At 44.9% G+C, this 27,990-nt stretch overlaps 1 protein-coding gene and 1 pseudogene across 2 annotated transcripts; one reads left to right on the top strand and one right to left on the bottom strand.

Moving 5' to 3' along the window:
• The first annotated feature begins 7,615 nt into the window (after nt 1-7,615).
• Nucleotides 7,616-14,361, top strand: TMEM254 (transmembrane protein 254). 2 transcript variants are annotated; one of them, XM_045783538.2, is made up of 4 exons: nt 7,616-7,778; nt 9,826-9,929; nt 10,107-10,166; nt 12,613-14,361. In XM_045783538.2, the coding sequence occupies exons 1-4, from the start codon at nt 7,689-7,691 to the stop codon at nt 12,731-12,733; spliced, it is 375 nt and encodes a 124-aa protein (XP_045639494.1). In that variant the 5' UTR covers nt 7,616-7,688; the 3' UTR covers nt 12,734-14,361. The 2 variants fall into 2 exon arrangements, with proteins under 2 accessions (XP_045639494.1, XP_045639493.1); XM_045783537.2 differs by lacking the exon at nt 7,616-7,778 and adding an exon at nt 7,884-8,162.
• Nucleotides 14,362-23,032: 8,671 nt separating this feature from the next.
• Nucleotides 23,033-27,743, bottom strand: LOC123783124 (small nuclear ribonucleoprotein E pseudogene; annotated as a pseudogene).
• Between the last annotated feature and the right edge of the window lie 247 nt (nt 27,744-27,990).

A 27,990-nucleotide genomic window follows, 5' to 3' on the forward strand; every position in this document is an offset into this window, starting at 1 on the left:
CCAGTCTGTTGGGGCAGTAAGCAGGGGCTCTGAGGTAGTTGAGGGAACTATTTGGGGAGTGGGAAGGGTTAGAGGAGTCTGGAGACCGAGGCAGCAGAGCAAAGCAAAAGAAGGTCGCACCTAAACTGATTTCTCTGGCCTTTTTTTTTCTTCGCGGTAATTCAAAGTTCAGATCAAAACTGTTTTTGTTTTGTATCTTCTCTCAGTACCTTCCCTGAAGCTGCCTCCCAAAAACATTTTTAGCAGACACCTCACTTCCTTACATTACTTGCCTTACATTCTTTCTCACCTCCAGATCATCTCGCCTCTGTTCCCACTCCATTTTTGGACGTCACTGGCAAAGGTCAACAAGTCAGCCCTTAAGTTGCCCAATCTTATGGTTAATCTTCCTCCTGAAGTCATCAAACATTGTTGGTCAATCTTTTTCTCGAAAACTCTCTTACCTCAGATTCTTTATAGTAAGATTGGCTTCAAGGGATATCCACTGAGTCCTTTGAACTTTCTAAAAAATACCCCATAACAATAAGAGCCCAACACGTACCAGGACCTGTGCGCTGAGGCCCATGATACGGCTGTGCACTGCACAGATACAGTCTCTGTGCTCGGAAAACCAGCATTCGGGTGAACTTTTAGTACTTAACTCCCAATTATCGCCTGCAAGGAAACGTCAGAACTTACTAGAATGCCTAACAGGGGCTTTCATGACCTGGCCACTTCTTTCAGCCCGGCCTTTGAGACTCCGTGGCCTCCCGCAAACTCTTAGCTCCAGCCAGGCCAGGCCATTTGCAGCTACGGTGATACTCGCTGCCTTCCTGGCCTACAGATCTGCCTCCTGGGCTACAAAAATAAGTTCCAGGTCACTCTAAAAGAAAATAATCAAGGGCCCTTGGGTGCCGCCGTCTGTTGAACGTCCAACTCTTGATTTGGGCTCAGGTCCTGATCTCATGGGTCTCCTGACTGAGCCCCCACATCTGGCTCTGTGCTCAGCAGGGAGTCTCTTTGGATTTTCTCTCTCTCCCTCTCGCCCCCCCCCCAAAATATATAAATAAATCTTTTTTTAAAAAAGTTAAACTTAAGTGCCCAAAAATATGCTTGGTCCTCAGTTTGCTTACTTCAAAGATGCAAGATTTTCCTTCTACAGGGATATTTGAAAGAGTATTCCATTCATTCATTTACTCTATACAGATTTCTGAGCCCCACCCTGGGCCACAATCAGTTCTATGCAGAGATTAGCAACAATGTGTTTGTTATATCCAAGTCTGGGTCATTTTTTCTTTTTTCTTTTTTTTTTTTTTTTAAAGATTTTATTTATTTATTCGACAGAGAGAGAGACAGCCAGCGAGAGAGGGAACACAAGCAGGGGAAGTGGGAGAGGAAGAAGCAGGCTCATAGCGGAGGAGCCTGATGTGGGGCTCGATCCCATAACGCCGGGATCACGCCCTGAGCCGAAGGCAGACGCTTAACCGCTGTGCCACCCAGGCGCCCCCATTTTTTCTTTGTTTGATTTTTTTTTAAAATTTTTACAAAGACATTACATTTGCCCCTAGGTGATACCCTTTTCTTTTTCTTCCTCAATGTATGTGCTCCAAGGGAAATTATTCACTTCCTTCCATTTGCTACCCCATAGTGAAATATCGGTTGCTCATGAAATGTTGGTCTCGGTCGAATAGTATGCAGCACCCAACAGTATTCCACAAGAAAGGGTAAAATCATTTATGCAGGCGTGAGGATACCTGCAAGGGTTAACCAGCCCTGGAAGTCAACACTGGATTTGTGGGATAAAAATAAAGGTTTGCTTTTTCACAGCTGTATCTAACTCTAGCTAACACAACAGACTACTTGAGAAAATGGCTAAAAAATCCTTTAAAAATTCTAAAGGTCAGCAAACAAGAAATGACATGTTCAGAGGCCCCAAGATACGAGTATAAACAGAAAAGTTACTCCATGACCAAAAGTAAACTCTGACAAAGCTACTTAACGTCCCTAGCGAAGTATTATAGCCACACTCCATAAATTTGGTGAATTTGGCAAACTGATGATTCAGCAAATTGGCTTTGAGCATATTGGGTTTTGTTGACTTTATATAAATTGTCCATTCAATGAATTGCATTTTCTCAAACTCAGTTTCAGCTGTTTGCTCGCCTCTTCCTCTCATAACACAGCACTTTGTTCACTGAAGTGTAGCAACAGTAAGAAGAACAACCAGAAAACATTTATCGAATTTTTATTTTATGCCACCTCTAAACTAACCACTTCCCAAGCACATATGAGACAATCAGAGTCCCTGTAATGAGCACTGGGTATTACATAAGCCTGATGAATCACTGACCTCTACCTCTGAAACCAACAATACGTTATATGTTAATTAATTGAATTTAACTTTAAAAAATAATGCATCGATATAATTCATTAATTTTAATGAATGGACCAAATGTAGGATATTAATAATAGGAGCACTGTGTATGAGGGTGGGGGATGTGGGGTGAATATATGAAAGTCTAAGAACTACCTGCTGGGCTCTTCTATAAATCTAAAATGGAATTAAAAAAATAAATAAAGAGATAATAGATAATAAAAAAATAAAAATTAAAACACTGAAATAGGGTGCTTGGGTCACTCAGTCCATTAAGCGTCTGCCTTCAGCTCAGGTCATGATCCCAGGGTCCTGGGATGGAGCCCCACATCAAGCTCCCAGCTCAGCAGGAACCTGCTTCTGCCTCTCCCTCTGCCTGCTGCTCCCCCTACTTGTGCCCACTCTCTCTGTCAAATAAATTAAAATAAAATCTTTAAGAAAAAATAAATAAAACACTGAAAAAATAAAAAAATAAAAATAAAAAGTAATTATTTGAAAAATAAAAAAAGAATCAGTCCCATAGGCCAAGATTCTGCACAAAATCTAATCAACAGCAATCATCAGCATCCTTTGAAGAGTTATAGGCAGGACACACCCACCCTCCTTCGCTCCTCCCCCGCCCCGCCCAGCTTCACCACACCCTACTCTATTATCTCCGCCCTCTTCATTCATTTGTTAATTTGATGGCCTGAGGACATCTCTGTTTGCAACCCCTGAAGGCGGGATATCAAATTTTAAAGTCAAAATGGTCGGTTAAAAGATTAAGTTACGCTGCCTGAGTCAGTCTTTATTGATTGGCCTGGAGTCGGAGAACTACACTGTCCCCGCCTGGACCGTGTTTGTCTTGCTTACCGGTGTAGCCAGGGCCTAGCCCTGTGCTTGACACCAAACGGGTCCTCAGAAATATTTACTATTTGAATGAATGATGGAACCTTTTCTCCATCCCCATTATACTACTTTATCTATCTTTCAACTTCCCTGCTTTTCCTGCTTCCAATTTTACTTCCATCCAACATACACCATTTTCACTCCACTGACTTTAAAAAAAAAATCTTCACTGACTCATCTTGCCAAAGGGATCAAAATTCCTCAGTTTGACACCTAATGCCCTTCATGATCAACACCCTACCGGCCTTTCCAGCCTCACCTTCACATTATTCCTTCTTGCAACAACAAATTGCTTCTAATTCTCAGGACACACAATGCTCTATCTAGCTTCCCCCATGTTTGTTTAGATTCCCGTCCCCACCGTGATCCGAGGAGAGTATGGGGATTTAGCTTTATCAGCCCTTGCTCACCCGTCTCCCCAGCAACCCCCTAGGGTACTATTATCTCTGTCCTTCATGATCCTGCAGTGCTTGTGTAGGGAGGAGAGTAGAGTTGAAAACAAATTTTCCCCGAACAGATAACCAGTCATCCTAATTTAAAGGATAGTTCATTTTTTTCCTCCTTAATATTAAATGTTACCTTTAACATAAAGTAAATGGTTTGGTATATGGCAGATCTATCTCTGAAGTATCATCTTCCATTGATTTATTTGATTTGGGTTTCAAATATCAGATGTTTTAGATTATTATAGTTCTTTTTTTTTTAAGATTTTATTTATTTATTTGACAGAGAGAGAGAGAGCCAGCGAGAGAGGGAACACAGGCAGGGGGAGTGGGAGAGGAAGAAGCAGGGTTCCAGTGGAGGAGCCTGATGGGGGGCTCAATCCCAGGACTCTGGGATCACGCCCTGAACCGAAGGCAGAAGCTTAATGACCGAGCCGCCCAGGTGCCCCAGATTATTATAGTTCTTTGTAGTGTGTCTTAATACCTGGTAGGCCAGTCTTATGGGAAAAAGTCTTATGGGCTTTATTTTGCACATCCCAGTTGCCATTGAAATTGAGCATCTTTTCATGTTTCTTGGCCATTCAAGTTTTCTCATTTAAGGATGTCTGAGTCATGCCCTTTACTCATTTGTGGATGATCTATATTGAAGCATTCCTTCTTCCAAGTCTTTCAACTTTATGGTGCCATTCATAAGAATGAAGTCTTTAATTTAGTTGCAATTAAAATTTCTATCTTTCCCTCCATAGTTTTCAATTTTAATATTTTGCTAAGAAGTTTCTTTCCCTTCTCTCAAAGATGGTCAAACTCTTTTCCCATATTTTCGTCATTGTCTTCAATGTGTAGGTACTAATCCACCTACAGGAGAGACAGAAAGTGTAAAGGGTGAGAGATTTCTTTGCCAACCCAGAGGGGATGGCAACATAGGACAAGTGGAGGATGAAGATTTAGCTACCCATGTCTCATGGGAAGAGGGTGAGGTAGAGAAGATGAAATCCTTTTGGCTCTCCAGCTGACCTCTCCAGTTGACTGTGGGTTCTTTATGGACTGACATAAAATCCTCACATCTGAGTAACAATCTCCTGGTACCTTCATCTGGATTCCTTATGTGTGCATGATGGTCTAATGGTAAGACCCTTTGGTTAAGGCTGTACCACTCTCCCCACTATAATCATGGGCGTGGGGAAGGGAGGCACAGGGCACTTGTTAATTTGCTGGGCTCAGAGTATGGTGGTGGAAGATATGGAAGTTAAAAACCTAGCTTCCCATAGTCCTTTGACCCTAGCCATTTTGCCTCTTCAACAACTTTTATCCTGAGTTATTTCCCTTATATCTCCCTCGCTGCAAATTTAGCACAAAAGAAATACTGAAAAACAACAGCCTAAAATTAGGTAAGTTTTTGAAAACTTTTGGTAAGGTTACGGTTTGGTTAGAACTATATTTGTTGGTCGAATTTGATAAAGGGAGTGCATGTGGGTAGAAGTGGTAGTGATGCAGGAAATAGTTGGGGTCCGGAGTCGATGGCCAAGAAAGAATTCTTGAGACATGATCAGTACAAAATGCAGTTTTATTAAAGTATGGGGACAGGATCCATGGGCAGAAAGCTGCACTGGGGTCAAGAGGGTGGCGCATTATATATTTCAAGTTGGGAGGGGGTCAGGGACAGCACAAGTCTCCAAGGTATTTTGGAAAGGTTTTCAGGACCCTGAGAGGGCTAGCTATTGTTAGGGAAAGGTCATTTATTATTATTTAGTAAAAACTCTGTCATGAGATCCTTCAGATGTGTATCAGTGAGTCCTATGCTTGCAGGATGATTGTTAACCTTTATCTTGGGGGGCAGAGGTAAAGAAGTTTCCAAAGGAATTTTCGTATGTTGAAGTAGACTCACAGGATCCTGGAGGTCCTAAGATTGCCTTTTGCCCTTAGCAAAGTATCAATATGGAGGCAGCTGACCTCCTAGAGGAATGTCACTCTGCCTGTTTCAAGGACTTGAGGAAATTTAATAATTTTTCTTCTGCCTTTGTTTCCCACATCAGTAGAACATAGGAGGGAATGACCCACGGAGGGCAGAAATTAAGCCATGGTTTAATTCAGAAGGGTGAGAAGTAATGTTACTCAATCAATAGTACTCTTGGCCGCTGACTAGATATGAAGGGAACCAAAGACGGGGATTCTGGGTTCCCGGAAGAAGGAAATCGATATTAACATAATCAGGGAAGCCTTGGTGAGGACTGACTCTACAGATAATAGTGGACTTGTCTTTGAAGGGCGCTCTGACACCTCGTAAAGATGGCCCTTAGGCAAGTGGAGGGAGGCTAAGGCTGGAGACATTGGTTTAGTCATCCAGATGGAGGCAAAAATTGAATCTCGAAGGTACCATAAATACAGAGATAAGATCATAGGAAAAACCTGTATCTAGGGGACAAGAAGTAAAAGGAAAGCTGAGAAAGCAGAGGTATTCAGAGAGAGAGGAGAACCAAGAAGGTGTTGTGATGGGAAGAAATTAGGACTAAGAAAAACTGTTAGGACTGGTAACTCGAATACTGACAGGCACTGTGGTTTATCTGGACTGTGTCACCTATTCTGGAATCCATTCTTTAAAACACAGCACCCAACAGACTCTTGTAAAAAAAATGAGGAAAGGGAACCTTCCCATGTGAACTGAAAAAGTTATGGAAATATGCCACACCTCATACAGCATGGTCCTGAAGAGTGCCAGAACACTCTGCTATGGTTTAATTTCCAGTATTCCACTTACATGATTTCGCACATATGTCTGTGCTGTTTCCTCTTCTTTCATGTGAAGGACAATAATCTAGCGGGTAGAGTTGTTCTCAGAATTAAACAAGCTAATCCTTCTAAATACAGTACTAAGAACAATGCCTCCAACAGAGTAAGCACTCAATCAAGATCAGCTATTGTTTTTACCTGCTTTTAAGGGCCATGTGCAGCAGCATTTTTCTCATGAAGTCTAATCAGAGCACACCTGGGTCTGACATGCCTCCCTGCTCGCATTGACGCTACAGTATTTAGCACAGGGCCTGACACAAAGGGTTAGTAATTATAAATACAACTCAGAAAGCACTATGGGCCAGACGCTTTTGTGAGTGCTGTTATCATAGGTATTAACTGGGTTAATCCACCCAAAAGCGCTGAGGTAAGAACGGATAGGATATATCCCCATTTTACAGATGGAGAAACTAAGGCCCCCTATCAAGACTGAATACCTAACCTAACTGCAGTTTCATTCTCCACTCCCCTCTCCTTATGTAATCTTTAGCCAGTCACAGGAATTTCTTGGCCAACACTAAGGTAATCCCGATAGACCCCTTACTCTTTAGCTGGGCGACATTGCCTAAACCAACGCAATCCTTGCTAATAAATTCTTTTCTAATGCTCTCTCTCTGCCATTATAAAAACAAAACAAAACAAAACAAAACAAAACAAAACACTTTCCTTTTCCACAGCTCACCAGAGCTCCTTTCTACTTGCTAGATGGGTGCTGCCCCATTCATGAATCCTTCAAGAAAGCCAAAATGATCTTTCAAATTACTCGGTTGAATATTTGTTGTTCAATAGTGTCTGGTATACGCTTAGACCAAAAATGAGTAGCAGAGTTAGGACTTAAACCCAGGTCGTCTATTCCACAGCCCCTGCTCATAAGTGCTGTGCGGTATGGCTCCATACATCTTCATTAACCAAGAGGAAGAGCATCACTGCTTTCGGACTCGCAGTTATTGGAGGCGGAAAGCACCGTCTATTCCAACGCCTTTCTCATAAGCCCGGGAAAGCGCCACTCACAGAGGGGGTCTCCCCTGGGAGACGCGACCAGCCCGGCAGGCCGGAGCCCAGCAAGCCCCGCTGCCAGAGTTCCCGAACCCGCAGATGCCTCCGGCTCCCGGGAAGGAGGAGGGAGCAGGGAGGAGCGCTCGCCCGGGCCCCGCCCCGCCTCCACCCCGCACGCGGCGGAGCGCCTGGTCTCGCGTTCTCGGGGGTGTGCCGCAACGATGGGGACGGCGGCGGGCGGTAAGGCGTACTTCCAGAGGGGCAGTCTGTTCTGGTTCACCGTCATCACCCTCTCCTTCGGGTATTACACGGTAAGAGCAGCAGCAGTAGAGTGCAGCCTCGCGAGGAAAGCGAACGCAGGGCCCGCATCCGCCTGCCCGAAGAGGTCGCGCAGGCGCAATCCGGCTCTGCGCACTCGGAGCCCAGGGGGAGGGGACTAGGCCCTAGAAGCAGACGCAGGCGCACTCGTCTGCCTGCTTCTTTCGCCGGTGCCCACGGTCCCGAGAAACCAGTTGCCCAGGCTTTCTCAGCATGGGGGCGGGGGCAGGGACGGCTCCCCATCCCAAGACTCAGTGTGCAGATCTTTCAAGATGGTGGTGACGAAGTCCGAGGCCGGCAGGGCTGCTTCCGCCTACTTCCGTCCGGCCAGACGTTTGCCCTCGCTGGTCACGGTCCTGGCGCTGGGCTATTTCGCGGTGAGGCGTGGGGCGGGGCGGCGCATCTCTTTTGGCCCGCCGGGCCCTCGTAGTGCGACAGGCGTCCTGGTAGCGAGGTCATGCGCCTGCGCCCCCGGCGGTTGCCTAGGTTACTAGCATAAGCGGAAGGTCGGTGGGCTCACAGGATGGTTTCTGCGTTCTGTGCGTTTGTGCGTTTGCGCGTTTGCGTTCTGGCCCCTCCACGGTTACTGCGACTTAACCGAGAGCGAGGAGAGTGACGCTGACAGGCTGCCGTGGGCCTGCTAGGTCAGGATAGGGCTTCCGAAGCAGAATGCTTGAGACGGTTGGAATTGTTTGGAAAACGGGGTTAAACCTAAAGGAGAAGTAGAGAGGTTGTGAGTGTAATGGCACAGACGTGGGATTAAGCAGACAGGATCTCTGCTGAGAGGAGGAGCGACTTTGGTCTGGCTGACAAGAGTTCGTTTAGAGGATAATAGGAAAGACGCCTGGAAAAGTAGGTTGGGGACTAAGTTGGTTAATTGTGAAGGGAGGCAAATCTGTTTAGATCTTGACCAGGAGATCCTGGACACTGGGACTTAGAAATGTGTTGTCGTGTCCACATTGTTGTTTGTTGTCAAATCTGATCTCCTTGGCTCTGATTTCCTCATACGTAAAATGGTGTTGAGCTGAAAATTTTCAAAGGTGCATTTCTGTTCTTTGATTCTGTGTTCCTGACTAGTTGGAAAATAGACGGAGGAAAGCTTTGGGGACTTCAAAGTGGGATATTATGGAGCTGGCAGGCGCTGCCCCTTCCGTTCCTTTTGGTTTTGGAGGATGCATTGATCATTTACGCTTTATTTAAATTTTAGATGTGTAAAGCATAATGGGAAAGGTAGTACTGCTCTTGGCTGAGATCAGAATGGGACAATAAATTTTGAACCTGTTGGCACTTAATTCTCAGAAAAACCTAAACCGGCAGAGATTACAACACAGAGACTAAGGGAAAGTTGATCAGATAACAAAAACCTAGTGTGATTAGGTAGTTGCTGTTAGCACTTCACAGACTTGACCTACTTACTTTTCAACTCTGTGAAGTGGATCATGCCCAGTTTTAGATGTAGGAAAAGTGAAAGAAGAGGCAAGGATTCTAAATTAAATGGGAGGGGTGGGACACTTGGATGGCTCAGTCCATTAAGCATCTGCCTTCGGCTCAGGTTATGATCCCAGGGTACTGGGATCGAGTTCTGCATTGGGCTCCTTGCTCAGCGGGGACCCTGCTGCCCCCCTTGCTTGCTTGCTTGTGAGCTTTGTCTCTCTCTCTCTCTGACAAATAAAATCTTTTAAAAAAATTAATGGTTTGGCTCAAGCCATAGCTTCTGCAGGAAAGAAGCTAGCCAGGGCACAGAAACTTAAAATTTGTAACTTAAAATTAATAACTTGTATAAAATAATCTTTTTGGTGGAATTCACTAAGAAGTCTGATGGAATTCACTAAGAATAGAAGTCATCCAGCCTGGCCACTGAGTCTGATAACCACATAGCTTTTTAGAAAACAGAAGTGGAGAATGGAAGCCCAGATGACTTAGTTCAGAGAGTCTTTGGTCTCTAGTTTTTCTTGTAGAATCAAGACTGTTTATTCAAAAATAAGCATTTGCTGATTTAAGTGACCTAATAAATATTCTTTGCCTCTGGTTCTCTTGCAGTGGGCTGTCTTCTGGCCTCACAGTATCCCTTATCAGAGCCTCGGGCCCCTGGGCCTCTTCACTCAGTACTTGGTGGACCACCATCACAGCCTCCTGCACAGTGGGTAAGGAGGGCTCCGGAAATGGGATGTGGACCCTGCAGTGCCAATCCTACTGTAGATCTGGAAGGTGTGCACTTGCCTTTAGATACCTAAGAGTGTTGCTGGTTCACATTAGGGCACCGTTTTGAGGTTACATCAGCAGATAACCATCACCTTAAACTAGGCTGACTTTTGTTTCAGGTACTGGCTTGCCTGGCTGATTCATGTGGGAGAGTCCTTGTACGCCATGGTTTTGTGCAAGTAAGTGTTTTCAATAGGCCTTTATCGTTTTTCTCTTGGTATGTAATATAAGTTGAGAGTAGCCACATTTAAATAATTCATGTGTCTGTAGGCTGAGAGCATTCTCAGGGTAGAGTTGAATCTCCACACCTAAGACTGAGCCCAGCTCCAAAGGAGTCCTCAGTAACTATTTAATGAATGGATTCATTTCGTTTGTGTTAGCTGGTTAATTATTTAACTACTTAATTTAGATGATTTTTCTCATTAAGAAAAGTTCTCTGTATAGCCCCACCTATAGCAGAAGATTTGGAGGTTGCCTTCTAGTTTGAAAAAGAGCCGATTTATTGACACAGGCCAATGATTTTCAGTCCTGGTTTCACAACTGAATCACCTAAGAAGCTTTCGGAAATACATGTCTGGTTTCCAGACCCAGAGATCCTGATTCGGTAGGCCTTGCCTCTGAAGTGGGGATCCGTTCTTTTTGTCAAGCTCCACAAATAACTCTCGGGTGCACTGCAAGTTAGAAAAGCCTCTAAGCTCGACCCTACTCAGCCTAGTGGAGGTTAATACTATGTGAGGGTCCTAGGAAAGAGTCTCTTGACATTAGGACCTCATGTAAGCCTGCTTCTCCCTCTCCCCTCTGCTCTTGCTCTCTCTCACTCTCTCTTTCTCTCAAAGAAATAAATTTAAAAAAAGAAAAAAAAGGTGGAGGAAGAGCAGGCATAGAGAGCTTAGGTTACTATTGAAATCGTTTCTTTACAGTCTCGCATGTTGTCAGTCTACATCAGCACAAATACTCCTTTTGAATTATGAATGAACGAGTACATTTAAGTGAAGGTACATTTGTAGCCTCCCAGATGGCACTACCCAGCAGTAAAGGAATTGGTGAATTCCTTTTAACCGGAGAGAAGATTGGACTATATGTTTGACTTCATAGCCACCATAGTATAGGTACATATAGATAAAAGCTCTTCTATGAAGTTTTCCATTGTCACAAATGCCTGTTCTTCCATGTCTGTATGAATTTACCTCATTCATTTTATTGGTGCATAGCGTTCTATTATGTGGGTGTGCCTTCGTGAATTTCACAAATCCCCCCCCGGGAGACTTTTAAGTCTCTCATTTTTATTATTATAAGTAATACGGCATGAACACAAATTTCTCATACATCCTGGCCCTTGCGTTGTTGCTGATTAAAGGAAAAGCTCTCAACACTTCGCATCATGTGTTTTCTAGGGTCTTGTAGACCTACACTGTCAGAATAAGGAAGTTCCAGCCTATTTCTGAGTTTGCTGAGAACTTGTATTCAGAATGGGTGCTGCGATTTTTCCGATGCTTCTGCATTTATCAAGGTGATCACATGATTTTCCTCCTTTAATCTGTTAGTATGGAAAATTATATCATTTCTACATATATTGGTTTTAAATTTCGTTTTAAATTAGAAGTCGTCCGCATGAGACTTTATAGACAGATGAGACTAGCAAGCCATTCACTTTAGTTGGGTCATTTTCTTTTGAGCTCTGTTTTAAGCAGTTTAGTTTGAATGACAGCAAGAAGGTGTTTATTATTTCTATGTGCCAGGCCTTTTACTATGCACTTCGTGTATGTCATTTCATAAATCACCTCAAAACTTGCTGAGATAAATACTGATATTCCTATTTTCTTCTTTTTTTTTTTTTTTTAAGATTTTTATTTATTTGTTAGAGAGAGAGCACGAGGGGGCGGGGAGAGGGAGAAGCAGACTCCTGTCTGAGCAGGGAGCCCAATGCGAGACTCAGTCCCAGGACCCTGGGATCATGACCTGAACCGATGGCAGACACTTAGCTGACCGAGCCACCCAGGTGCCCTGATATTCCAGTTTTTCAGAGGAGGAAACAGATTCTGAGAGAGAGTGAGTGACTTGCACTGCGTCACAGCTAGTTGTTGGCCAAGCTAGGATTTACATTTACTCTACCTTCAAAACACTTCCTCTAAAGCCATCCTGCTGCTGGAGCTTTTTAACCCTATCCGCTCTTCGAATCTCATGAGAAATGGTTTTACAATACCGTGTCCTAGGCAGTAGCCACACTGCATCCTAAATGCACAAGAAAATTGAAAACTAACCATGTGAGTTAAGAAGCTGGAGGAAAATGGCAAAATAAACCTAATGAAAGTAAATAGAAGGAATACATTTTTTTTTTTAAGATTTTATTTATTTATTTGACAGAGAGACAGCCAGCGAGAGAGGGAACACAAGCAGGGGGAGTGGGAGAGGAAGAAGCAGGCTCCAAGAAGCAGGCTTCTAGCGGAGCCGCCTGATGTGGGGCTCGATCCCAGAACGCCGGGATCACGCCCTGAGCCGAAGGCAGACGTTTAACAACTGCGCCACACAGGCGCCCCCAATTTTTTTTTTAATGGAAGACAGTAACTCTTATGAAACCATAACATTAAAATTCTGGTGGCTAAGTTTTTCTTTTTGTTTTTTTAGGTCTAAAGGCATCACGGATGGTCGGGCTCAACTACTGTGGTTCCTACAGACTTTCCTCTTTGGGATAGCATCTCTCTCCATCTTGATAGCTTACAGACCAAAACGCCAAAAACAAACTTAAAGAAGATATCCAAAAGCTTTCTCTATACTTTCGACATTCAACTTCACTGTTTCGGGGGTGGGGGTATGCGGGGGGATGCTGAGTTTACTTGATCATTGTACTTTCCAGAAATTGAAAACCCTCTAATTAGTCATTATTCTTTTATACACTCTAGTTGAGCTTGACTAGATAATAGGAGAGGATTTAAGCTCTCCAGTTCTGCAGACTAACCTATTTGGCCGAGGGCTTCCAGCTCCCTTCTCAAGGCACTTGGCCGTGTTGGTGCTCTTTCTATCATCTGGTTTAAGCTGTGTACTAAAATTGCTCGTTGGTATAACTTTGCTCCCACCTTCTGACGAACACACCCTACCCTTACCACCCCATCTTCGCTCTCCTTTCCCCCAATTTTTTCCACCTTTCTGAACCAAGACAGAGTGATGTTTCCACAACACATCAGTTCCACATACACTAGGCACCCGGGCAGCAGGATCTTATCCTCTCAAACCTGCGTTTCTCACACACCAAGAAAGATAAGGAAGCTAAGCAAGTGTCTGGAATGGGCCAGGCCGAGCAGTGACCTAGAGGCACAGAGGACACGCTGAGTACCAAGAGGAGAGGTCGGGGAATGCCTTCTCTGATTGTACCAGCCAGAGCCATCCTTTCCTCCACGTGGCCCCGAGGACACAGCACTCCGTGATGTGCAGGGGTCTGATGGCCACTGCTAGATGGTCAGGATCACATCTTAGCTTGAATTTTTTTCCCCAGCACCTGTCCCATTGCCTTGCACACACGTGTTCTATCAGTGTTTTCTGAACCACAGACCAAAACTGAATTAACTTCCCATTTGTTCAGTATCATTCCAGTTGTCATCTGAAAACTGCAGAACCCACTCAGTGTATTCTCAAAGAAAAGCACAGGACTGCCCTTGACTTGTGGTGCCCCCTTTCTGCGAGTGCCTGGTAGGAAACCCATGTCTTTTTCACACTTGCCTATTCTTAGCCATTTTCTCCGGACTCTAACATCTCCCTCCAGCTCCCGCTTACTCAAACACAGACGTTCCTGAGCCAGAGAGTCTAACTGGAAGCTAGGGACTACTTCTCCCACTCACCTGGTTAGACCTTTTTACTACGGACTGGTCAGCACAGGAGGGTCACTGCCTCTGTCCCCTGACCTTGGCAGAATGACTCTGTCACCTAGGAGCCATTAGGGTTCCTTTCTTGGAGGGCCACCTGCCTGTTCTCTAGGGACTAGACCTTATTTTCCGTCTATGAGGCAGTACGACACGTTCTCTATTTTAAGCAAACATTTATGAGAGACAGTTCTTTCCCCTAAAAAAGAGACCCCCAAGTAAAACGACAACCCCTGAAAGATTACGGACTATGAATTGTTTCTGGCAGAGATGACTTTCTACAACTAAATCTCAGTTTTTCCTGTTTCTCTTGTCATGAAGGGGGTGGCCTTTTGGTAAAGAAAAAAATTTTTAATCATCGAGTTAAACATCCTGGAACTCCAACCCAGATTTTTTAAAAGCATGGTCCTCTCGAAAGAGAAATAGCAGTGACAGTAATATTAACGGTGACAGCAACAGTATGGCAGATTATTGAATGAAATGAATTAACTTGAATAAATGCTGTGAATTGTCTTCTCTATTCAAACGGTTTTTTTTCATATGTCCGTTTTGTTATATTGTCACACATTTGATTCTCCTTTTTTCCAAGTAGGCTCTATTACAGAACTGTTTGTACAGTTCAAATATCAAGGCTTTTCTCATTGATAAAGTAGACTGCCCTATTTGTAGGGCATATGCTCCTCGTTACACTCATTCAGCTGCCCAGAGCCCACTTCACTCCACGCACACTGAGTCATGGGTGGACATGAATGTCTCCTTTCAGTGTAGGATTTGTCCTCCTTTTGTCTTCATGTATATTTCATTCAACATCTGATATAGTCTAGGCAGCAAGCGAGAGGAGTATTTCTAGTTTTTAAATGCCAAAAATAAAAAAAATTCTGTCATCTCATTTGGGGTATTTCATGACTTCACAGCACAAAAGGATCAGAATGAGCAAATGGGGCGGGTCCTTTGATGGATCCATAGGCGGCATCGCATCGAGGTGAAGTAACTCCTCACGGACGCCAGACTCCAACCGGATCTTGAGTTTCTCTCATCCTCCGCAGCCCGGGAGTTGAGAAGTCAAGTCTGTGAAGCAAAAAATGAACAGAAAAATGTGGACGTTGTCTTTGTGCTGAAGCCGTAATGACTGGTGTCCCAGGAGAAACCTCCTTGTTGAGCTGGGATGAGAAAAGGCCAGAGGCATCTTGACGGATTCAACCGCGGAAGGCAGACAAACTAAACTGTGTTCTTACCTCTTGCCCCTCCCCCAAAGATGTCAAGAGCAGTATAGCTCGGAAGAATGAAAAAGAAAGGACTCGTGGAAAAACCCACGACCAATGACCTCAGTGCTTCAACGGTCACAGGCCAGTGTGCCGTGTTTCCTTGTAAACACGCCCCTTGCTCAGGACCCTGTGCCACCCACATCTAAACATGTTTTTCAAGCCATGGTTTTAAAACAAGTCTTGGGCTTACGAGGTCATATTCCAGGCGTGTAAGGAGGTTCTTTGGCAAAACAACTTGCCATCTGAGAGCACTACGTGTTTACACGGAGGGTCTGAAAAAAGAGAAGTTGGAGAACCTGCCTTTGAGATGAGAGAACACAGTGCAGTCGCGTTTTTGTCTTTGCCTGGGCCCTTCCTGGAGCCTTGTTCCTCAAAGCTCTTCGCTCAGCGTAAATATGTACCCCGTGCCCGTATTGGCACAGGCAGAAAGATGCTAGGCCGCTGAGTAAAGTACTTGTAAACGTAGGAGCCCTCTCTCTGCAAGGCTGCCTGTCCACCTCAAATTGGGAATTATCCATTCTCTTTCACTGTTGGGCAGTGAGAGACTATAATTATTTCACATTTCTCTCTGAAGAAATCTATCCTGCTTCCGCAGTGGATACTTGAAAATCCTAGTCAGAATACTGTAATTGTCATTTCTTCTTTTTTTTTTTTAATTTATTTGCCAGAGAGTGAGAGAGCACAAGCAGGGGGAGCTGCAGGCAGAGGGAGAAGCAGATTCCCCGCTGAGCAAGGAGCCCGATGCGGGACTCGATCCCAGAACCTGGGATCACAATCTGAGCCAAAGGCAGATGTCACCAACTGAGTTACCCAGGCGTCCCCTGTATTTGTAATTTCTGTAAACATTTTAAGATGGCTCCTAAACTTAATAGGATTGAGTATATCAATTGCCTCATTTTTGTTTGTAGTGAATCATGATGGGGGATGAGGGAAAATGCCTTTGACACCCTAATACTATTCAGGGAAATGTTCATGACGGTGTCAGGGGTGGGAGAGTCTGTGTTGTGTGAATGGAGGTCCGGGTCCTTGCATTCCCCATGGAAAGACTCACATGGGGCTCCGTGCCCCAATAGACGCAGCGAGCGGGAGGGTAGCAAGCACAAAGCAGTTCATTACAGCACAGTGCACTGTCAGGGTGGGAGGGCGGGCAGGGTCCTCCAAGTGGTTGTTTTGAAATTGGTTATTATTGGGTCATCCTGGGCTGGGAAGAGCTTCGAAGTACAGGGGGGTGGTCTCTAAAGGAGGCTGCTTCCAATCTTTTGGGAAACTCCTCCCACAGGTTGGGAGGGGAAGTTTTTAACCCTGCAAGCTTTGTCCCAGAAGGGTCAGGCCCGCCTTTCTCCCTGGGCGGGAGAGGCTGTACCCGCAATGCAAATGCATTGTAATGAGTCTAGGGGTTACCCTGGGGCAGAGATGGAAGGGGAGAGGCCTGTTCTGCACCTGCGGCTCTTGATCTATGAGGCCCAAGGTCTTGGAAGCCCCAAGGTCAGGATGTTGAGCTCCCAGGCTTACAGTGTGTAGCATTTTTTACATCACCATCCATGCCTCCAGCTCTAAGTCTCTGTCATTCCCCTTCAAGGATTTGGGATTCGGCTTCAGGGCATTCCTTCCACTGCTCAGATCTAGCTTCCATCTAACAAAAGAACTTTACTTTTTCTTTGTACCAAGCTGTTGCTCGAGATGTTCCTAGTAAACAGAAATTCGTTAATAAAATTGCCACTAGAATTGAAATCTTGACGTTGCTACAAATGAGAGTAATGGCATCTATAATATAGAGAATCATTCCCTAAACCTCAGGCATGTAGCAACACTAGTCGTGTCTATACTACACATAATTCGCTTTAAAAAATCTTCCTAGGCAAGAATAACTATGGCAGGTGAGAATTCTACCGCTGAACCACCCATGCACCTCAGCAAGAATAACTATGAAATGCCCCGCTTGGTTTGTTCATTATACTTTTTCTCTGATACATATGAGAATGATGTACAATTATTATGAAATCACCATGCACATCAGTGATACATTCAGCAAACTGTAACAATTTAAAAGTATTCCACTACTCAATGAGACTGAAGTGTGGCATTTAAGCTGGCTGTAGCCACAGGATTTTAGCACGTTCGTCACCGTTGTGGAGCTCACTTCATGATTAAAAAAGAGTTAAGAACGATTTTACACTGTGGCTGGGATGACAACAGGATGGTAAATTTAAGTGAAATAATTTAGATAGAGCAATTTTTAAACTACAACATACTAGATAATAGTTTTACTGGAAGGTTGTCAATCGCCCACAACGCGTTCTGTGCTGCCCAAACCGCGTTCTGTGCTGCCCAAACTCAACCACGCCAATGGGTCACGTGCAATCTCGCAGAAACGCAGGCTCGATGTGTGCATGGCGTGCGCTGGGGGGCAGTAGGCTAAGTCAGCCGGTCATGACATTAAGTTGAAATAGTTGCCTTTTTTAAGGGGAAATATACTGATACGTTTAGGAAAATAATTGGACCAAATAAACACGAACTGAGGAATTAGGTGCAAGAGCCATACGAACAAAAATAGCGTATATAATTGCTTTTATTTGAAAAATTTTAAACCCTCAGGGAAGCTACATGAAGAGTACAGACAAAATCCATATGCCCTTCAGCTCCCGGGGTCACCAGTTTGTAACATTTTGCCATATTTGCTTTACCCCTCTCTCTTTCTCCCTCCCTGTAGAATTGCTTCTTTTTCTCCCCTGGATCACTTGAGAGCAGTTGCAGACACCACTGAGCTTGCCTTCAGCCCTGCGTCTCCCAAGAACACAAGCGTTGTGTTACATAATTGTTACACCCGGGAAATTTTTTAAAATATTTTTTTATTATATTATGTTAGTCACCGTACAGTACATCCCTGGTTTTTGATGTAAAGTTTGATGATTCATTAGTTGCGTATAACACCCAGTGCACCATGCAATACTTGCCTTCCCCACCACCCATCACCAGCCCATCCCATTCCCCCACCCCCCTCCCGTCTGAAGCCCTGTTTGTTTCTCAGAGTCCATAGTCTCTCACACACCCGGGAAATTTAACATTATCCTCTACACGGTTCAGATTCAAATCTCCCCCATTGTGCCGATGATGTCATTCAGAGCCTCTGGCGCGGTGGGGGTGGGAGAGACCTGGATCCCACCCAGAACCACACAAAGTATTTAGTTGTCAGGTTTCCTTAGGCTCTTTAATCTAGAAGAGTGTCTAGCCTTTTGCTTTTGTGTTTGTTTCTGTCTTTAACGACTGACGGTTTTGAAGCGCCCAGCCAGCCATGTTGCAGAACGGCCCCAATTTTGTCTGCCTCCTCGCGATCAGACTGAAGTGAAAGGCGTGAGGAGGGGCCCAGCCAGGTCCTTTCCAGTGAATCACATCGAGAGACACGTGGGGATGTTTGTCCCAGTATCGATGATGCTCAATTTCATTACTTGGTTAAGTTCGTTTTCTCCATTTTAAAGGTATCCCCCCCAGCCTTGAATTAATACAGCACGTGCGGGCTGATACTTCAAAGCACATGACCATGGTTGAAGTATCCATTGATGATTCTTGCCTCAACCAGTTTTTACCATGATGCTTGTAAACTGGTGATTTTCCTATTTCTGCCATTTCTTCTACATTTATTAGTTGGCATTCTGCAAAGAAGAGATTTCTTTTCTCCTTGCTCCACCTACTTTCATTTATTTGCTCATTTAATATTGGAGGCGTCACTATGAGCTTACAGATTCTTTTTAATTTTTTTTTTTTAAGATTTTACTTATTTGGGGCGCCTGGGTAGTGCAGTGGTTAAGCATCTGCCTTCGGCTCAGGGCGTGGTCCCAGCGTTGTGGGTTCGAGCCCCACATCAGGCTCCTCCACTAAGAGCCTGCTTCTTCCTCTCCCACTCTCCCTGCTTGTGTTCCCTCTCGCGCTGGCTGTTTCTCTCTGTCAAATAAATAAATAAAATCTTAAAAAAAAAAAAAAAGATTTTACTTATTTGTCAGAGAGAGAGCAGCAGCAGGCAGAGGGAGAAGCAGACTCCCCGCTGAGCAAGGAGCCCGATGTGGGGCTTGATCCCAGAACCCTGGGATCATGACCTGAGCGGAAAACAGATGCCCAGCTGACTGAGCCACCCAGGCGTCCCAGATTCTTTTTAATTTTATATATTAGAAACCATTTCTATCATTATTTATTTTGATGTTCCAAGTTGGCACTCCAAGGTGGTTCCCGTGTCCTTTTGAAATGTCCTTATCCATTTTTGAGTATTTTCAACAAACTTCTTTTCCTACACAAGCCCTAGAATCAGCCATTTCTCCAAGCTGTTTGGCTGCTTAATTTAATTGAAGAAAAGTATTTAGAAACTAAGATCTGGTGTGTTCCTTGCTGTCAAGGGTGCAAAGGCTGTAGTATCATTCAGAGAACAGACTTAAGGACATAGGTTTTTTGTTTTTTGTTTTGTTTTATTTATTTATTTATTTATTTATTTATTTATTTATTTTTAAAGATTTTATTTATTCATTTGACAGAGATAGAGACAGCCAGCGAGAGAGGGAACACAAGCAGGGGGAGTGGGAGAGGAAGAAGCAGGCTCCCAGCAGAGGAGCCTGATGTGGGGCTCGATCCCGGGACTCCGGGATCACGCCCTGAGCCGAAGGCAGACGCCCAACGACTAAGCCACCCAGGCGCCCCAGTTTTTTTGTTTTGTTTTAATCAGGAATTGAAGCTGATACCTTGTCACTGCAATTCTGTGCCCCAGGGCTCTGCCTGTCCCTGAGCCTCTGTGCTGCCACTGTGAGAGCGAGAGCCATAGTTTGAACAGCAGTGTATTTTCTCTTTTTTTCCCCCAAGACATTCTCTTTTTTAAAAAAAAAATTATTTGAGAGGGAGAGAGAGCAGAGAGAGAGAGAGCACAAGCTGGGGGAGGAGCAGCAGGCAGAGGGAGAAGCAGACTCCCGCTGAGGAGGGACCCCAATGTGGGGCTCGATCCCAAGACCCTGAGATCATGACCTGAGCCAAAGGCAGATGGTTAACTGACTCAGCCACCCAGGCGCCCCAACAACAAACTTTTTTTGCATGCATTTGAGCCTTTCACTATATTATGACATACATAATGGAGTTATATTTATGTCTCCTTTGTGAATATGCTACTCATTGGTTTGGTATTTCAGTTCGGTTTCGGGTTCATTTGCTAATTTGTATTCAATTTCAGGGCTTTCTTTTCCCTAGCCTTGTTAATTTTATCTTACATCCTTTAACATACAAGACATCGACGAAGTTCAAAAGGCAAAACTATATAAAAAGATAAATTTGGAGAGGTCTTATTCCATTCTCCATCTCTACCCTCTCCTACAGGTAACATTAGGGGGGAAAGTTAAACATGAAGTCTCCTGCCAACCCAGAAAATCCTCTTCACAAATGTAGAAAAGAAAGAAAAGCGTTTTATTATTGAATAAGCACTAAACCAGACTGCGATGTGCATCCGTGCATGAGATTGCAAAGACAGAAAGAAATCTCACCCTTCTATGCAGCCAAGCGTACACCCCATTCCACACGCGTTCTCAAGACAAACCACAACTAGTCCTCCCAAGAGGATCCGACAGCACCCTGTACTGTATTTTGTTCACAGTTCCTCCCAAACTCACATGGTAATTGGGGTGACCACCCATATTAATTACCTTCATTGTAAGGGAAGATAAGACATCTATCTCTAACGATGAGCAGGTAGTCACGGTGTCATGGAGTAGGGTCCTTGGCTTTTGAGTGACAGCTCTGTCCACATTGTTACCCAGTACCTATTACCTATGTCACCATGGGTGAGTTTCATCATCCCTTTGAGTCTCGGTGTCTACTCCCTTCTTGTTTTATTTCCTTTTATGCCCACGTCCCTTCTGCCCCCATTCCCAGGCAACAATTCCAATGTGTTGCCTGCATGCATTCTTGCGAAATGTACATTGTTGTTTTGTGAACAAGTATCTTTAATGTAAATGAATCATATTGTGATATACCAGGACTTAAAGACCCGATCATGTTGCAATATGTCAATTGCTACTAAACTTTGGCCTCTTGAGAAGAACTTCCAGGACATCGTGAGTTTAGTAACTTGATCTGATTTTCATTTACTTTCTGACAATTTGCCAACAAGAGCTGAGTTGCTCACATGCCGTGTTGCTCCCTTGGAGGGGGAAAAAGCTGTCTCCAGGACAGTGTGAGAAGCAGCTGGAACCTATCCGTCTGTGAACAAGACAGGTAACAACAGAAAAAGAAAATCCAGACTGGCCAACTAGCAGAGCTCAACTTGGATGCCTCCAAAAATCGACCTTAATTTTGCTCAACTTAGAATGGCATTAAACGACTCAGGCAGGATATGAGCTGAAATCATGCTTGTAGTCATGCTGGAAGGGCCTGCAGAAATTTTCAGCTGGACACCCCCCTCATCTTACAGTAGGAGAAACTGAGTGCTGGTGAAGCAAGGTGACCACCAGTGTCATCCAGCCAGTTTGAGGGCAGACCTAGGTTCCTGAATCCTCCATATTTCCCCAAGCTGCCTGCCAGCAGTGTTGGTTGAAACATCCAAAGTCTTGTTCTCAACGGCATGCCTCACCGCCCAAATATTTTACACATATTGTCCAGGAATGGTGCATGAAGAGTGAGAATTATTTCCATCACTGTCTGCCCTAAACCCCTACATCCTGCTCATGTATGGGTGCCTGCCTTTGATACGGTCTCCATAGCAATGGGTAAACATTGCGAACACTCTGCAGACCCAGGGGTTTTCTTGCCATTGATTAAAGACGCAGCAATAATATGCTGCATATGTGTACGGAATAGGGGTATTTATAGCATTTACGAAGCTTTAACATCTGCACTCTTGGCAAGTTTGCTGGGCTTATGTGCTGGGTATTACAGAATATTTCCTAGGAAACGGAAAATAAATATATTATGGAATATCAGTGTTCCGTGTGTCACTCGTGTTGTCCTGGTGGCCTGTCACGCCTGTTGCAAAACCCGCCGTCGGCCACAGGCCCGAATTCCTTAAGCAGTCCCATGACTGCTTTGAAAATGCAGGAATCTCACAGAATGGCTTCTATGTTAATAATAGTAAGAGCAAACGTGGATCGAACTCTCACTGGGAGCCATGCATTTTGCTTACAGCCTTGCTTGCATTCCTTCCTGTAAACCTCACTAACCCTTAGGAAGTAAGCACTGCTCCCATTTTCCCAGTTAGAAAACTGGGGCTAAGGAAATTAGTAGCTCTTTAACAGTCAGAGCCAGGGAGTGGTAGAACCAGGAATCAAGCCTGGATCCCCCTGAGTCCAAGGCCCACGTTTGTAATGTGCGTTCATGGCCCATTGGTTCTGGATGACAGATGCAAACATAGCATAAAATCATTCCTTGGTGTTAATATACTCACGGTGAAATACACGGCTCCATGAAACACACATTCAAAATGGACTCCACCATCTAATTCCTTAGATAGAAATTATTCCATCTGTACTTCAAGCAAGGGGTCCATTTGAAATGTCTCTTTGAAATGGCATCGAGTAGGAAAGACATCTCCATCTGAACTTGAGTCTGACCAGGGACTGGCTAGGAGCCGCTGGGGAGACAGCCTCCAGGAGGTTGGCGGTCACCACCACATGCAGACCAGGCGGATCAGGGAGGTAAACAGACACTGGCCTTCAGGGCCTGTGAGCCAGAGACCGGGCACCTTCAAGCAGGATCAAGGTGGAGATTAAGAGGCTACTGGGACTAGAGAGGGCTGGGCAACCAAGAGGGTGTGCCTGGGAAAGGACGAAGCTGAATCAGCCGTGTGATATTGAGGCAGGGGGACGGGACTGTTTTGCAGAATGTAGCAAGGACAGCTGGGCCTTCATCATTTAGAAGTTCCAAAGTGGTTCGTATCCTGGGGTCCACGGATGGATCAGTGAGCCTTTAATATTGTCTGGGATCCAAAGGGCCCAGCAAACATCCTGGGGCCTCCAGGAACTGGTCTTTGAGGAGGGTGGGGGGCACTGGGGCATGCAGCACCAGGCTCTCAGATGCACTACAGAAAATGGACCTAGGAAGACCGGAAGGCAAAAAAGGACAGCAGCTGCCATGTAACTAACCACGGAACCCTCAACAAATCATTTCACCTCTTGAACCTGGGTTTCCTCACGAGGCAGTTAAAGTTCATGATTTATAAATTTCCAGCTTTTCAATTCCTTGAAATTCCAGAAGCACTACTCACTAGTGCAACAATTTACTGGGATACGTAGTGAGTTCCCCGTCGCTGGTAGTATTCAAGCAGAGTGAGAATAGCCACTTGTCTAGTATGGCCCTAGAGAGAATTCCTACATTAGGTAGGAAGTTAAGATTTGAACTTGAATAATAAAAACAACAACAACAATAATATTATTATTATTGATTAAGTAGGTAATATATGCCCAGCACTGTTCCAAACATTGACACACATCGCATCTGGGGTATTATTAACATTCTCATTTTGCAGAGGACACTCAGACCAGAGACAGCCAGTTGCTTCCCAGAGATCTCACAGCTACAAAGAGGCAGAGCTGAGATGGAAACCATGTTGCTCTGACTCCCCCACATCTAAACCACTGCCCTTCATTCCGCCTTCGGCCTCTGCGGTCCTGGGGATAGGCATGCCCTCCCCGGGCCTGGGTTCTGCGTGCGAGGCGCTGCGGCGCCTCCAACTGGAGTGGGGCGGGATGCAGACGGCGGGCTTGCCAGCGAGGCTGCTTTCCCAGGCTTGCTGCCCGGAGCAGGAAAGTGGCCATCCGTGCCGGGAACCTCAGACGCTCTGGGCCCCTCTCACCCACCACCTCCCTTCGCAGAGGGGAAGGCTAACGCCCAGAAAGAGTGAGCTAAGGATCCAAACTCACCCAGCTGGGTACCTGAGTGGCTCAGTGGGTTAAATGTGTGGTTTTCGGTTCAGGTCATGATCATCAGGACCTGGGATCGAGTCCCGCATGGGGCTCCTTGTTCAGCGAGGAGCCTGCTGCTCCCAAGGCTTGTGCTCTCTCTCTCTGATGAAAAAAGTAAATAAATAAAACAATGAAAAAAGTCAAACTCACAGAGCAAGTAAGAGACAGAGTTGGGAAACCAGCTGCCGTGCATCCTGCCTCCCAGGCCAGGGCTTGACGTTTTGTTTGGTTTTGTTTTTCCCAAGCCACGTTACTGCGGTGGCTCACAGACGTCACCGACAGTCCCTCGGTTCTGAGATCTGAAGAGACATATTTTCTCAGGAAGGCGCGCGGATCAACCACAGCACATCGGAGGTTCACAAGCTCGGTGATTAAAGTTCAAGTCCTGCGTATTCTAAAAATTCTAGTCTAATCTCACTCCCGTACAGCCAAATTTACCTCTTACTGAGCTAGAATCAGCATTTCTGCTTTGAGGCAAATTTCCTCGCTAAGATTGACCCCAAATGACATATTCCTGCCCATCGTATTTTGCCCCAGCCATCAGCCCACCAGAATTTCTCCCCGCTCCTCTCTGCTTATCTGCTGGGGCTGGGACTTCCTGCCCAGGTGGCAGCCCTGAGGGGACAGCCATCACTGGAGCACTTAGCTTACAAACTAAATTTATACCTCAGTCGGAAACATGTGACCCGCTCTCCCATTAAAGCTTCACAACACACACATTCTTCAATATATTTAGGTTCATAAAGGAATAAAATCTGGGGACTGGTTTAGAATTCACTCATCTACCCTTTCAGTCCTAGGGAACTGAGTTAAAAGCAGAATGATTCCAGGGCAAAGATATTTGCCTATACTCTCTTTTTCCTTTCTTTTTCCTTCCTCCCTCCCTTCCTTCCTTCCTTCCTTCCTTCCTTCCTTCCTTCCTTCCTTCCTTCCTTTTTGTTTCTTCTTAGTTCAGTGGTTTTCAAATTTGGGGTGCAAAATTCTCAATGTCAGTATGATTTAAAGAGTCCAAGGCCTGTGTAACTTTAGGTCACAAGCTGGCTTGAGGACCAGCCCCTTCGTAAGGTGCTTCTATAGTCTGGAGCATACCCATAGTTGAGAGCAGGCTTTGGAGTCCAGGGTGACCTTGGGCAGGTTTCTTATCCCTTCTCAATCCCATTTGTAAAATGGGGGTGATGGTGGGACTCCCTCACAGGAAATGTTTGCTGAAGGGGGATTAGTGGGTCTGGGCCTCATACCCTGGTCTCTGGCACCTGCTACATGTCCCTCTTTGCCCTCAGATGAACTTAGAAATTGTCATTAGCATCACCCCCAGCTGGTATCATGGCCACGGCCACCTGCCCTTCACACCCAGGGACTGTGCCCAATGCCACAAAGCTGGGGCCCGAAACCACGTCCTCCATTTCTCAGTGGACCAGGGAACTCTTGGAATTTAGGGAGACAGGGCCCAGCCTCTCCTGTGCTCTCCCAGCATGCTTTCTTTTTTCAACAGTAAGTCTTGGAGGTAATTGCATGCTCACATACATAGAGTTCATTCACTGAAACATTTCCTTAGTATACCATACACCATTTTTGCACATTTGTTTCATTATCTGTGGACCAGATTCTTGGAAGCAAAATTGCAGAGTCAAAGGGTATGCACATTCAACATTGCTGTAGGTATTGGCCGATGGCCCTCCACAAAGGCCGTACAAATTTACCTTCCTACCAACAGAATATGAGGCTTACAACCTGATGTAAAGATAGAGTCATCGGGAGACCCGGAACTGAAGCAATGGGTCAGTACGAGGCCCATCTGAGCCTGAAAGGATGAGCCTTCAGCCGAGAAGATCGGAAGAAAGGCTGCCTCCTTCAGACTGAGGTTGGGCAGAACGGCAGCATTCCCACCGCCCCCCACCCCCCACAGCTCACAGGGACATAGGATGGATTACTTAGGAACCCAAGGTTGCAGGATGCTGCATGCTGTTGAGAAGGGAGAACAAAAACCTTTATCTCGAGTCTGTGGCAGGGGGATCACAGTTTTGGTTCTCAATCGCTTTTGGATCATGGATCCCTTTGGGGATTTGATAAAAGCAAGGGACCTGTGCCCTGAGTACACACATTCCCACCCACCCGTGTACATGCAACTTTGCATATGATTTCAAAGAGCTAACCCAAAATCTCAACGTACATGAGACATCAGGTAGAAAGCCCAAATTGACCTTCTGGAGGGAGAGACCCCATAGAGTCCCAAGCCATTCTAACCCTCCCGGACAAGCCGATCGTAACCCGCTAGGGCGAGCTATCCCACAGCTGCTCACAGGTTCGTAAGCGAGCCCACGTGAGATCAGCGGAGACCAGTGGGAGAACCGCTCAGCCGAACCCAGCCCAGATTGGCAACCTGCAGAATCACGAGCTAAAGAATGGTTGATGTCTAAAACCATTAAGTGTGGGGATGGTTTATTATAAAGCAAAAGCTAACGGATACAATCGCCATGAAGAACACTTGCGAGTGCTATTGGGGGACACAAAAGAAGGCTGGAACAGATGGAAAGACATTCTATGTTCTTGAGTAGGATGAAGCAAGATCATGGGGATGTCGATTTTCCCTAAATTATTCTATAAATTAAATAAGCTACAAAGGAAACACAAATGGGATCTTTTTATATTCAGACGAGCTGATTCCAAAGTTCTTATAGAAAAATAGAGTCAAGAAGAATCAGGGGGATGGGGCGCCTGGGTGGCCCAGTCCTTAAGGGTCTGCCTTCTGCTCAGGGCGTGATCCCAGCGTTCTGGGATCGAGCCCCACATCAGGCTCCTCTGCTGGGAGCCTGCTTCTTCCTCTCCCACTCCCCCTGCTTGTGTTCCCTCTCTCGCTGGCTGTCTCTGTCAAATAAATAAATAAATAAATCTTTAAAAAAAAAGAAGAAGAAGAAGAAGAATCGGGGGGCGGGGGAATCTAGAAGAGAAGAGGAAGAGAAACTATCCCTATCAGATATTAGAGCACATTACGAAGCTTCAGTAATGAAAAGCAGGCTCCCGAATATATCAACATATCAGATAAACAGAATAGGAAATCCAGAAACAGATCCAAGTCTATAGAAGGGTTTGATACATGCTGAAGGCAACTTTTTATATCAGTAAAGGAAACAAGGATTGTTCAATTAATGTCCCTGGGGAAAGTAGATAGTCATCTGAAAAAATATAAAATTAGGTAGTCACATTTACCTCAAGATTCCAACGTAAAAAAAAAAGAAACCATGAAGAATTAGAAAAAAGAATCCATCTGTGTGCTATTTTTTTAATAAAAACAATCCCACCACATTGACTGTCATCTGATAATAACATAAAGGTAATCAAAACAATATGAGCAAATGTTTTCGAACTGTACTCTCAACTGAGGACACCTAAAGAATAAACTATATTTGCCTTCTTGAGAATTTCTCACCTCATTGATCGTTTGTCGTTGGAGATACTTTGGAGTAGGGTAATATCTCCTTTTAGCATGATCGCTGCAGTTGTTTTCTCGACTTAGTTTTAGAATGAATCTCTTCTGCATTATCTAATACGAAGTTCAAGTATTCATCCAAACCAATGATATGGCCCTCTGTCTGAATATTTACTTGCTCGTAAAGCCACACCTGAATCCGAGAGCTATTTTGCAAGTATCTGAAGATGAGGTTGATGGGCCGCACCATCACCTTCTGCACTTTATGGCCCTCGCCACGGTGCGTCATGGCGAGAGCTGATGAAGAGCACACGCCCACGTAGTTTTTTAAAGACTTATAGTGGGAAAGGTTTGTCTAACTATGATATAAAACACAAAAGTCATAAAAGGACATTAAATAGAAATAGCGGTAAATTGTACTCTATAAGAATTTTAAATTCTTTGTTAAAATTATCGTAAGCATACTGAAAAGACAATCATGAAACTGGGATAAATGTGTGCAATTCATATCATAGACAGAGGTGAACTTCCTTAAT

This window comes from Ursus americanus, chromosome 6 (assembly GCF_024610735.1).
Source record: "Ursus americanus isolate L20-20 chromosome 6, mUrsAme1.1.p, whole genome shotgun sequence".
In the NCBI taxonomy this organism is placed as follows: Eukaryota; Metazoa; Chordata; class Mammalia; order Carnivora; family Ursidae; genus Ursus; species Ursus americanus.

Bases quoted from the DNA above. Each gene is read 5' to 3' on its own strand.
- TMEM254 (XM_045783537.2), top strand. From the start codon at position 8,058: ATGGTGGTGACGAAGTCCGAGGCCGGCAGGGCTGCTTCCGCCTACTTC. The intron at 8,163-9,825 runs GTGAGGCGTGGG...GTTCTCTTGCAG, and splicing joins TGGCGCTGGGCTATTTCGCG to TGGGCTGTCTTCTGGCCTCA. The intron at 9,930-10,106 runs GTAAGGAGGGCT...CTTTTGTTTCAG, and splicing joins CACAGCCTCCTGCACAGTGG to GTACTGGCTTGCCTGGCTGA.